Below are 13269 nucleotides of genomic sequence, written 5' to 3'. Positions count from 1 at the left end.
ATTTCTGTCCCGAAGTATCCGCATACCCAAGATGTGATTTGCATCACCCAAATCCTTCATATCAAAGGTTTGATGCAGCCTCTGCTTCAAGGCATCCATCTCCTTACGAGATTTCCCGGCAATCAACATATTATCAACATACAAGATGAGGATCAATAGACTGCGATCCAAAGCTTTCTTGGTGTATAAGCAGTGATCTATGTCACTTCTCCTGAATTTCTGGGATTTCATGAATGTATCAAATTTATGATACCATTCCCTTGGTGCCTGTTTGAGTCCATAAAGACTCTTTTTCAGCTTACAAGCTTCTCCTTTCCACTTACTGCATAACCTTATGGCTGTTGCATATATATCTCTTCATGGAGATCACCGTGAAGAAAAGCAGTCTTCACATCCATCTGAATCAAGTCCAGATCATCATGCACAACCAAAGCTAACACAGCTCTAAGTGTGGTCATTTTGACCACTGGAGAGAAGATCTCATCAAAGTCCACACCATATTCCTGCTTGAAGCCCTTAGCCACTAACCTGGCTTTGTATCTTGGCTTTGCATCAGGTGCAACTTGTAAACCCACTTGCATGGCAAAATCTTCTTGCCTGTAGGCAAGTGCACCAACTTCCATGTTCCATTTTTGTGCAGAGAATCCATCTCTGACTTCATAGCACGCTCCCATAGAGCCTTGTCTGCCCTCTGTAAAGCCTCCTTATAACATGAGGGCTCCCCACAGTCAGTAAGCATTAAGTAGTCAACCCCTGGAACAAACCTGTCAGGGGCTCTGGAGGGTCTTGTGGACCTCCGTACCCAATGACCATCATTTGCAGGTTGCTGTCCAGCCTGCATATCACCCATTGGTGGCTCCTGTTCCATGCCATAAGGCTGAAAAATCATGCCCGGTATCTCCTCTAACTGTGGTATATCCATAGGGATATCTTCTGCCATATCTGGCTGTCCATTTGGACCATTTTCAGCACCATTTAAGGGCTGGTTTTCTTGCTGTAATGGCTGATTTACAGCCCTTGGTGATTGTCCATGATGTCCATCATTATCAAAGATGACTCTGCCAGGCTCCTGTTGCCTTGCAGGCTCCTTATACATGCATGTTTCATCAAAAATGACATCATTGCTGCGTATAATCTTTCTATTCACGGGATCCCAAAGTCTATACCCCATTTCACCTCTGTCACCATATCCTAGGAATATGCATTTGTGAGACTTAGGATCAAGTTTGGTGCGCATTTCCCTGCATATGTGCACGTACGCAACGCAACCAAACACTCAAGTGCTTGTATGACGGAGGCTTCCCTGTCCATACTTCTTCTGGCACTTTCCGACCAAGCCTCGTGTTAGGTGACCTGTTTATAAGGTGAACGGCTGTCATAACAGCTTCAGCCCAAAAACCATGAGGTAATGCAGCATGTGACAACATAGAACGGACCTTCTCCTGAATAGTCCTATTCATCCTCTCTGCTGTCCCGTTTTGTGGAGGATCATAAGGAGTAGAGAGCTCCCTCTTGATGCCTTTAGCATCACAAAAGTCCTGAAACTGTTTGGACATATACTCTCCACCATTGTCGGAACGCAAAGCCTTCAGTGTTTTGCCAATTTGATTCTCAACATGAGCAACAAACTTGTGAAACACTGAGGATGTATCACTCTTCAAACGAAGAGGATAAACCCACACCTTGCGTGTGGCATCATCTATAAAAAACACAAAGTATTTTGCCCCTCCCAAAGAAAGCTGAGGCATCTCACATACATGTTCATCCTCACTGTCACCTGCATGTGACACATTGATTTCTTCAATCTTGACTCCACTTTTGCCCTTTGGCTTTACATCTTTGGCTTCATCTTTGTCTTTGCCTTTGCCTTTTCCCTTTTCCTTTTGATCATTTTTCCATTTGTAGCATTGCTTTTTGATGTGTCCCTTCTTGCCACAATAATGGCATTCCAAATCCTTTTTGGAGCGAGACTTGCTCCTTCCCCTTTCTTGGCTTTTACCCCTTTGCTGGGATCTCCCACGTGCATTCATTGCATTGGACTTTCCAACAGAATTGCTCTTCCTGTTCATCTCTTCTTGAAGAAGAGCACCTTCCACATCTGCATATGACAGCATAGCATTCGAATTGCTAGTGGCTGTCCTGAATGTGTCCCAACTCTCTGGCAAAGTGCATAAGAGAAAGGTGCCTTTGAACTCATTGTCCATTGCCAACTTTTGATTTATAACTTGGCTGACAATACCATTAAACTCATTTAGATGGGCTGTCATAGACGCCCCTTCCTTCATCTGAAGACCTATGAGTTTCTTCAACCAATACACGTTGCTTGAGGCACTTTGTTGGGCATACAAGTCCTGCAATCTCTGCCACATTCCCCAAGCTGTCTTCTCTTCACGAATGCTGAAAAGTAAAGAGTCTGACACAGACAACATGATGGTAGATCTTGCCAGCTCATCCATATCTTCCCACTCTTCAGCAGTAAGAGAAACGGGCATTACACCCCTTTTTTTGATAGGTTTGTGCTGCTTCTTCTGGAGCAACACATTATAGCACTGGGTTTGCCAAATATCATAGTTATGTGAGCCTTCAAGCTTCTTGATGTGAAGCAATGAAGAGCTCTCACCTGTGGTTGCCATAGCAATATGCAACCTGTCAATGTCTGACTCCCTGCAAAATGTGCAAACACTGCACCAAAAGCACACAAATTGCTTACAGTTGTTCTCCCAAGCTTTATCTCCCACTGCGGAAGCAAGAATGCAACTTTTCTCCCACTTTATGTGATGAAATCACCAAAATCTGGTTGCTGCAGATTTAGGACAGCACCTTAAATGTGCTCTGTTGCCCTTCCAAAGTACTGTACAACAGTACCAAGTACAGTAGCAATAAATGCTCTCCTGGCTGTCCAAATGAGTGAAAATCAGACTTTTACAGTCCCGAACACTGTATACAACAGTCCCGAACAGAAATTGGGCAAAAGCCCCTTGACTGCAAGCTGATTTCTGAGGATTCAAGGCATAAATGTCTTGCCTGCTGCTTTGCCAAGCTCAACAAGCATACGATCTTGAAAAGCCCCTTGATTTAAGATCAATTGCTGATCATACATGGTACATTGACGCACATGAAGGCATCCAAAGTCTTCACGGTGCTTCCCCCTGGCCACATATACATCCAATACATGAAAGCCCCTTGATTTACAGGCACATTGAGTGCTTGTAAGGCATCAACACATTATCCACAGCATCAAATGCGATTGCCTGCATGCAAATCAATCCAATCGGCACAAAAGCCCCGTGATTTGCACTGCAATTTGCTGCAATTTTGCCCGAATGTGCGATTTCTCACATCATACAACATGTATGAGTGCTTAATTGCACAATTACATCAAAAGCCCCAAATTTCGAAATCCAATTTCCTGCAAATTGATCCTGATTGTGACCAATGTCACCCAATTTTGCCAATTTTGCTCAAAATTGAGCAATTCGGCACCTGTACTTGCTCAATTGATTATTGTACCTGCTCAATTGCAAGTCCCAAAAAAAAATGAAGCAAGATACCTTGTAATTTTTGATTTTTTGTTGCAGGAAAAGGGGGTGATGATGCTGCTGCTGTATTAGTGCAGATGAAGGACTCCTTTGTAGCAGCTCGTGCGGCTATTGAAGCAGCACCACACTATTGGGAAGCACGCAGGTTGATGCTGACGCGCCTGCAGATTGCTGTGCGTGTACGGATGGCTAGGCTGCGTAGCTCTCCTCGTGGGCAACACAGTAGACGGAGGATTTTTTGTTACACCTTGGCCAGCACTACGGGCGCCGTGCTGGAGCTTTCGCACACAACTGGACGTAGGGTCGTGCTGGAGCTTTCGCGCACAACTCGTCACACCGGCACTAGGTGCTGAGGAGCGAAGGGCCAGCGCTACACGTCGCCACGCTGCCTTTGCCGCCTCCGCCGCCTCCGCCTAGTTGCTGTAGGCGCCTGACACGCCTGCCCTTCGCCTATCCGCCACCTAGTAGCGCTACACTTTTTGGACCAACGCGTCGTTTGCTGCGCCTGGGTTCCCCTTTCGCACTACGGGTTCTCACGTAGGCGTGTTCGCCTGTTAACGTTCCTGCCTACACTCTTCGCCTTGTGGACCAGCGAAGCGACCAAAGCTTGTGTGTTCGCCTGCGGGTACTTGCTCACGCCCAGCTACGGCACTCTCTGAGTGACCTTTGAAACTCTATGAATCAAAGCGCTACTGCTGCAGGTCGGGTGTCCTTCTACATGCAGAGCATGCTGGGATATCGTCTACAGCGATGGAAGCATGCTGTTCTTCACCGGTGCAATACTTCATAGGGCGGCGATGGCAACAATCGGCAGAGAAGAGGCGGGGGGAATGACCATAGCTCTGATACCAGTTGAATGGGAGAGAGTTAGGGTTAGAGATTCATGTGGGAGACATACACAGAGAAAACAAGGGAGAGAGAGAGAGAGAGAGTTGTGGGGATAAGTCAACTCATCAAGATATGAGTGTGTGTGACTCCCCTATCACACGTGTATATTGCACTAGTACACATAGTGCACTTAGTACATTAAAAGTACTAAGTGTACTATGTACTATAACTTATGGGCTTGTACACACTATAAGGGTGGGCATAATGCCTTTACCCCTAACATTTTCCATCTTGCCTAGTCTTTCTTTTGCTCCCTCACTTATGAGACACCTTCTGTCTCTTGCTTGGGACTGTATCACTTCAATATATTCAGCATAGTTGCTCCATATCTCTCTCTCTCTTGCACTCTCTACTCAGTACACTGTAGTGCTTATTTGCTTTCACTCTGTGCACTCTTTTTAAGGTGATGGATGAATGCTATGCACCAGCGTATGCAGGGCATAAAGGAATTCTTGCCACTATGCAGGCTTTGGAGAGGTACTTTTTCTGGCCAAACATGCGCAAAGACATAGATGTATATGTGCGCGAATGTATGGTTTGTCAGAAAGTGAAGTTTGACAGGCACAAGGCACCCGGATCAGCCTTGGGAGTCCATAGCTATGGATTTCATCATGGATTTGCCTAAAATGCAGTAGGGAAATGACGCCATATGGACCATCATAGATAGGTTCAGCAAGCATGCTCATTTCATTCCTGTATGAAAGAATATTAAGCCTGAGCATTTTAGTTGTGGACAACTAGTTAGAAGCCGGGGAGATGTCATATTTTTGACTAAACACATGTGGAGGAACACCATGGAAGGGTAGGTACAAACCCTAGTGTGAGCTCCTGGCATGATCGGTTACATGTGGAAGGGCTCCATGGAAGGATTGAAATCCTGGTGTGAGCTCCTGGCATGATCGGTTACATGTGGAAGGGCTCCATGGAAGGATTGAAATCCTGGCATGATCGGTTACATGTGGAAGGGTTCCATGGAAGGATTGATATGCTGGTGTGAGTTCCTGGCATGACTCAGTACATGTGGAAGGGCTTCATGGAAGGGTGGATACCCTGGTGAGAGTTCCTAGCGTGCTGATGAAGTCTCATGGAAGGGTGGATACGTTGGTGAGCATTCTTTATACCTATATGGGCAGTGCCCGAGAAGGGTTCGGTACAAGATGATTAAGTTGGGAGATGGAATCCAAAATATTATGCATAAAGCATTTGTGTGTGTACTGACATGCATGAATGACTTGTCTTGACTGCCTGGACAATGCCTGATATTTCTGCCTGTGATTGTCCATGGGCTCCGGGGACGCTTGGAAAACCCTGTGGACGCGTGTGTGCACACCTGTTTGGGACTAAGGCGGTGGTCTTATGTGTTTTGCAGGTGGTAAGTGATCCCAAACTCAATTTACAGCTTATATTTTATTATACTAAGGTTTATGAATCAAATACACTTAAATTTAGGCGGACAAATTATAAAGTGTTTACTTAACACTTATGTTCGGGTGGACAATTTTTAAGGTGTTCACATCAAAAGGGACCAATTTTTAACAAAACTTGGCCATTACTCAAAGTGGGCAGCCCTCAAGCCAAGAAAAGCTCCACGAGTTGCTATTCTGGGAGAGGAGGGCCAAAATCAGCAAGGTGCCTCCCTTTCAGCTGTTTTTGGCTATGGAACATGCAAGGCTGGTGCCAGTTGGGAGGTGGGCATGCAAGGGAACTAGAGAGAGCTGGTCGACCATGAACAGAGCTGTTTTATAGCTGGGGGACTACCTCCGTATATGCTACAACAAAAAGCAATTCTTCTCTCTCTCTCTCTCTCCCTTGAAGCAAGCGACCATTCTTGGCCTCTCTACAAGACTGGTCAACTGCTGTACAACAGGTCTTTTGGCTGGTTATTGATGCTCTGAAGGCTCGGGATTCAAGGCAACAAACCACAGAGCACTCACCTCATCTCTTGGGGTGACTTTTACAGCATGTTTGTGGGCTCAAAACAGGGCTGTGCAGTCCAATTCAGCAAGGTTCTTTGCGACAGAATTGAAGATAAACAGTCTCTAAACCTGCATGAGGAGTGTGTTTGTGCACGAGAGACTCTTGGAAGTTTGAGATTGAGTACTCAAGCAATTGTTTGATTTGTTTTCATCTTATTCTGGATGTATCTAGTGCCAGTTTGAAGAGTGTTTACTCTCTGGCACCCGTTCTCTTGTACTGGAACACTCTATTGGTAATAAAGATACCTCGGGGGGGGGGGGGGACTGGCTCAACTTCAGCCGCTAGTGCTTTGTCTTTGTGTAGATTTTCATATTGTTGTTTCAGTGGTATCAAAGTATGATGATGCTAGATGCTATGTATGATGCCATGACCTTATGTGTGGAATAAGGTTTTATGTGTATACGCTTCCGTATTTGTTTCACTCCTTCCACGAGACTTCACTCACCAGGGTCACCAACCTTTCCATGAGTCCAGATATTAACTCACTAGAGTCACCGAGTTCATAGGGTCACAAACCCGAAGTCACTCACTAGGGTCGAGAACCCTTCCACGAGTTCATGAAATACTCACTGGACAGAGTCTGCCATGATCCCATGAGTTGAGATAGTGAGAAATCAGAGTCACCAACTCTTCTCACTAAATTGAGTCACCAACTCCTCTCCTTGTATAGAGTCACCAACTCCTCTCCTTGTATAGAGTCACCAACTCTTCCATGAATTCAGATACTCACTAGAGTCACCGACTCTTCCATGAGTGCATTATAACATAAGATAATAATAAATCACAGGCATAGAGATCTTGGTTCTCCATAAATATGTTTGCGACAAATAGCTTTATAGGCATTTCGGCCGATGAAAGAAATCCATAGAAAAATCATCGATCCATGAGAGATCCATGAATTCCATAAGTTCATTGTATCCCAAATAAAGGGAAGCCAATAGCATAGTGCATCCCGAGAAACATGGAACAAATAGTCATAGTGACAAAAGTGTCATCAACATCTAGTAAATACTTATTGTTGATAGATGACACTGTATCACATAGAATACCAAAATCATAAACTAGTTTATACAACACATAGCAATAGGGAGAGGATTCTTCTTGTACAAACATGCAATATAAATATATTTAACCAGAACTGAACATATATTTATTTCTTGCGTGTACAAAGCCAAAAATACTTAGTTGATAAAAGGATAGTGGCAAAAATATACCGCTGAAGTGTAAGCAAAATTAGTATCCTTGTACAAAATTTTATGCCTTGATGTGAGGCTGACATCTGCTAATCTAAAGTTGAGATGAAACTTCATCATCGTCATAATGCGTGATCTTTGGTTGGGGGCAGAAGACTGTCATGTGACCTTCGGCTCCGCAATCAGTACATGTAGGCAGCCATGTACGCAGTTTCACAGTACCTCAAGGCTTCGTTCGACATGCCACTCCTTTCTCAGACTTAGCAGATGTTGGGTGAGGATCTCCAGGCTTGTGTTGCTCCTCAAGGGTGGTCACAACAAGCAGGCGAGGTTTCTTCTTCTCATAGCATGACAGCTCATCCAAATCCTCCGATGTGTGTTTTTAATATTTTTAAGGAGATTTTAGGATGAGAAGATCACCAATTGGTTGAAGCTGAATATCGCCGTCTTCCCAGAGATATCGAAAAGTCAAGTCTGCATGATCTTCAGCATACATTTGGGCTAGACCTCCAAAAATGTCCATAACTGAATGATCCTGAGCTCCGATGTGCGTTTTTGATATTTTTAAGGAGATTTTAGGATGAGAAGATCACCGTTTGGTTGAAGCTGAATATCGCTGTCTTTTCAGAGATATCGAAAAGTCAAGTCTGTAGGATCTTCGCTAGACCTCCAAAAATGTCCATAACTGAGTGATCCTGAGCTACCTTTCCAGAGAGTAGTGTCTCAACGTATGGGTAGCGCTGATATTTGCTTAGCAAGGCTTCTTGTGTAGCCAACTGTCCAAGAAGCTTGTCCAGTTGCTCTAAATAGAACTCTTTCCGGGGCATCGAGAATCTTTTGGAACTCTGCAGTCATGTTCTCGAACAATGCTGTGATGTCATATCCCAATAGTGCTGTCCTGTCCATAGTATAAAGAGATGAATTCTCTGAGTCTCTCCCAAGAATCTTTGCTCTTTCTCGATCAGTCTGGGAAAGCCTTTGCTTTGATACCACTGTCACAAATCGCGGGGACTCGGGACAAGAGACAGAACTCTTCTAACCTTCAGATAGAGTGCACACGACAAAAGATAGCACAAGAAATATAAATAGACACTGCATCGAGCGGGAACGGTTGGCCCCCCGTAGGTACTTCTTTATTAAGATAGAAGCTTTTCTTTTACAGAGATACCCAAGGTGCGGGTGAAAACACCGGATCTTTTCCACAATACTTTGGCAAAGCAACTCAACTCCAAGATTGACAAGAAGTTCCCAAAAACTTTCCAAAGACAGTCCAAAAACAGCCCTCAAACTGACCATGTTGGTTTTCACACGTGTGAGTTGGTACAGTCCCTGTGCGGCTGTACGGACATGCTTTTGTCGGCAGCCCCTGTTCAGTTAGTGTAGAGATAAAGGAGTGTTGTGCTGCCTACAGCTCCACTGTACGGCCTGCACAAAGAGGGAGGCGAGTGGTATGGCTGTCGTACTCTATACGGCCTGAGTAGAGAGAGAACAAAAGAACATTGTTGGCTGCCCAATCTTTATGGCCAGAGAGAACAAAACTTGACAGCCTTGTTGCAGCGTACGTCTAGCATAGAAGAAGAGGGAGAAAGCCGACGACTGTACGGCTACTTTTCTGGTGGCGGCAGCTGTACGGACAATTCAGTGCAGGAGGGGGAGAGAGTTTGTTGGTTGCTGAGGGTGTAAGTGCATGCCCAAAGCCAGCCCCCTTTTTAATGAATTTGGATGGCTATATTTGCAGTGCTTTTCCCCTTTTTGCCATAAGTGGCTTTGCTTCCAAAAAAATAGCTTACTTTTAAGCTTTTCCCAAACTTGCTCCCCAAGATTGGAGTAGGCGTCCACATATACGTGTCCAATAATAATAATATGACCAGCCCTTTGTTAATAGTGTGTGAAAACACTAACTTATCACTCTAATGATGAAAATCCTATACTACTTTTGACCAGATGCCATCTTTTCAGGCCAAAACTTTACCGGTTAATGCTCCTACTTTCTTTTGTGGAAAAAATCCCCGTTCACACCTTGGTTCCACCTAGTGTGTAAAACACTGGTCTAGACGATTGAAGGGACCAAATGGTGACAGAGGGCATGTGGTGCTAACGGTGTGCTCCATGGCTGATTAAGCACACAGATAAAAGGTTTGTGTGTGTGATCAGAGACTTGAGTAGGCCTACTGGCCCACGAGATTGAGCTGGTCTCTCCCGACGTAAGAGACTTGTGTTGATATTTTCACCAATGCTTCAAGTGGGAAAACATTGGAGTGACATTCTGTGGAAGCTGGGTGGACATTGAGGGGGGTTATGCAAGGACACAAAACTGGGAATAATTAGCAACGTGAAGCTAGTGATAAAAACTGGGCTGGTGCCCTCCCTCCCCTTCAATTGTCTTTTGTATTCCTTACTTACTGAGTACAAAGAAACAGCATGCTTTATTGCACTCTTGTTACTTTTGATTCAGTTGTTTGGTTTATGCTTGTTATCTGACTAGTTATTTAAGGCAAAACCTTTCACAATATAGGCTTGTTTGTTACCATACAAGCTACGCTCACAAGATAGTAAGGTCTGCATCTGGCTTTTTTGTCTGTATGGAGATTTCTAGTCATAGCATTAAGTGAACATTTATCCTCAATAGGACACGCTACTTGCAAAAATTAAGCATGTGATCAAATCTTTTGAATTCATGTATTGATATATTTAGCATGTTTTGTTTTAAGCATGTGCCCTCTCTCATGCATGCAGCAGCTGACATTTTTTCCCTCCTGGATACAGGATCCTCCGTCAAACGAGGCAGCAAGAAATGTTATTTCATCCGAAGGTACACCATCCACTTTTTGGGTACCATTCTTATGTGTCATCAGATGTAACATGCGGAAGCTTATAGATGAGGATTATACTTTGATAAATAACTTTCAGCCCTGCTGTTCTTGATGATGTATAGCACAATGATATGGGAATAAGAGGCCAAAGAGAGAAGAGAGACAATACACAGTGTTGGGTCCCAAATACCCTCTCAAGGCCCCCCACCACGTATAGTGTATTTACTTTATTGTATGAGTAGAATGACAGTCTGCTGGCTGTAAATAACCAGGACTGAACTGACCTGAAGACCTTCACTTGGCTTAGATGACTTTCACCCTAAAGATGACCCTTGATCACACCTTCCACCTAGGTTCTCCTTGGCTGTCGATGCCCTTGAACCATGGCTCTTGCTGAATATATGAGTTGATTCATGCAAAAGACTGAAGTTCCCTCATATAGGCACTTCCATATGCTGGTCGGTTGGATCTATAGCTGTTGGCCCCTAACGACTAGGAAAAATAGGCATAAATAAATGCCGTCGCTTTAAACAATGTCCTCTAAAAATGATTGGTGAACGTGGCATCACGATCTGATAGAATGGTCATAGGTATGCTACCAATTGGGTACCAATGCCGGATAAACAATTTTGCAACATCTTTGGCAGTAACATTAGTCCGGCAAGGAATAATTGCTAAAACGATCAACAATCGTTGAACATTGCGTGTTACACTTACCTGGACTAGGAGGCAAATTTGTCACGAAATCCATAGATATATCTTCGAAAGAGCCATCGGGAATCGGCAACGGCTGAAATAACCCTGTATTCTTCCCATGCGATGCTTTTACCTTTCGACAAAGGGGACAATGTTGTACATAAGTGAACATGTATCGCCTCATTGTGGGCCGAAAGAATTTCCTCTCTATCTTCTCCAACATTGGGTTCATGCCTCTATGACCGCCAATGATAGTGTCATGGGCGTCATGGAGAATAGTTGTCCTAAACTTCTTCAAGATACAGAGTCGACTTTTGTAGAAAAGCCAATCATGCGGTATCAAGAAATGGCACGGTCCTGTGGGCATCCAATGCCTGTTCCCACCGAGTACCGTATTCATTGGCATCCGCATACTTGTGCTTCATCTCGTCTAGTCATATACATGCGAGCTCCATCCGTGTGGATTGGATATAGGAAACAGTTCCTTTCTTGCTCAATGCATTGGCCATTGGGTTGGCCTTGCTTGGAATGTACTCAATCATGCCACCAAATTTCTAGAAGATCTGGCTCGAGCAGTGGTGCTGCCGGTCACTCCATTGTGTAATTGGCATCGTTTGAAGCCATCTCAATGCGCCCAGATAGGAAATGTTTCCAATGTTTTAGGGCTTGGATCACTGCAAGGAGTTCTCGAACATAGATTGAGTAATTCTTCTCTGCAGAGATCGGCTTACGAGACATGTAAGTAAGTGGATGATCATTCTGCTTTAGCAAAGCTCTAGTGGTGATGTTACTCGCATCGGTGATTTCCTGGAATGGATCATCCCATGAGGCAAGTGCTAAACAAGGGGCCTTTGCTAAAGAAACCTTGAGGTCCTTGAAAGCTTGCAGTCCACGCAGAGTCGTGGATGCTAGTGGCCTATGAGTTTTGACATCCTCGAGTAGATCTATGAGAGTTGTTGAGATGCCAGAAAACTTGTCGATGTGGGTGGAATATGCTAAGCAAATTTCCACAAACGACCGTATACCATATGTTGTTTCTTGAATCTTCTAATTTAGGATTTTTGCCACTTTGGCGGGATTTAATTGGATGGCTTCGGTACTAATAATATATCCAAGGTAATGAACCTCAAACATTTAGATCTCCGATTTCTTTTCATTGACATAACGCTCGTTACTTTCCAACAACTTCATCACTTTTTCGACGTCAATGTCGTGTTGCTCTATCGTCGTTGGAAATACAAATGTCATCCAAGAAAATCAAGACACTTTCCAATCAAGTCCCTAAAAAAACGCATCATCATGCAGTTAAATACCGCCGGGGTGTTTGTTAGACCGAAAGGCATGACCAAAAACTCATAGTGGGCTCGTTCAGCATGGAAGGTTGTCTTGGGAATGTCCCCATCGACAATCCATACCTAATGGTATCCACTCTTCAAGTCGAGCTACGAAAACACCTTGGCTCCATTGATCCTCTGTAAGATACAATCAATCCGAGACATTGGAAACTTTCTCTTGATTGTCAGCTTATTCGGAGCATGATAATCCACAAAGTGTGGAAGATCCATTCTTTTTCTTAATGAAAGGGATCGGTGTTGCAAAAGGAGACACACTTGAAGGTATGAAACCTGCTTACAATAATTCTCGGAATTGGCAATCCAACTCTGATTCAATAGTCCTACTAAGACGATACGGAAACTTGCTTGGTTGGCTTTGAGCCTTGAGGAGATCTATCTTGTGATCCTCCAGCCTAGACAGGTGAAGCTTGGGAGAAAGATTGTCCCGAAGGAAAATCTTTTGGAACGGGTCATGTAGGGCCTAGTACTTCTTGTATGGGTGGTGTGAACATAGATCACTGCACAATGTGCATCATTCCGCATTTCTCGTTTAGCTTGTATGTGGCTTATGAGAGGAAAGTTAGGTATCCTTGGCTCACACTTGATGATCATAGGAGCCTTGGACACATTCCAGAGAATACGAAAAGTGTGCTGCTCCCAGTCAATGTGTGGGTGGAACTTGTGAAACCAACGAATCCCTAGGGTTATGTCCCCACCTCTACAAGCGGGGCAATCTAACATGCAGAAGCTTACAGACAAGATTATACTTTGATAATGAATATTCGGCACCTTGGTTCTTAATGATAGCACAATGTAATGGAGGCCTGCA

At 44.2% G+C, this 13269-nt stretch overlaps 1 protein-coding gene across 2 annotated transcripts in view; it reads left to right on the top strand.

Annotated features, from left to right (window-relative positions):
• LOC147641123 (uncharacterized) overlaps positions 1–13269 on the top strand; it is a 97920-nt gene that overhangs the window by 45582 nt on the left and 39069 nt on the right. For both annotated transcript variants that reach the window (XM_086818335.1, XM_086818343.1), the window contains exon 3: positions 10364–10409. In XM_086818335.1, coding sequence (XP_086674461.1) covers positions 10364–10409 — 46 coding nt within the window. The remainder of the gene's footprint in view (positions 1–10363; positions 10410–13269) is intronic.

Source organism: Cibotium barometz, chromosome 2, assembly GCF_041138505.1.
Source record: "Cibotium barometz isolate CiBa-2024 chromosome 2, ASM4113850v1, whole genome shotgun sequence".
NCBI lineage: Eukaryota > Viridiplantae > Streptophyta > Polypodiopsida > Cyatheales > Cibotiaceae > Cibotium > Cibotium barometz.
The sequence above is the reverse complement of the archived record's forward strand: the minus strand, read 5'-3'. Positions and strand labels throughout refer to the sequence as shown.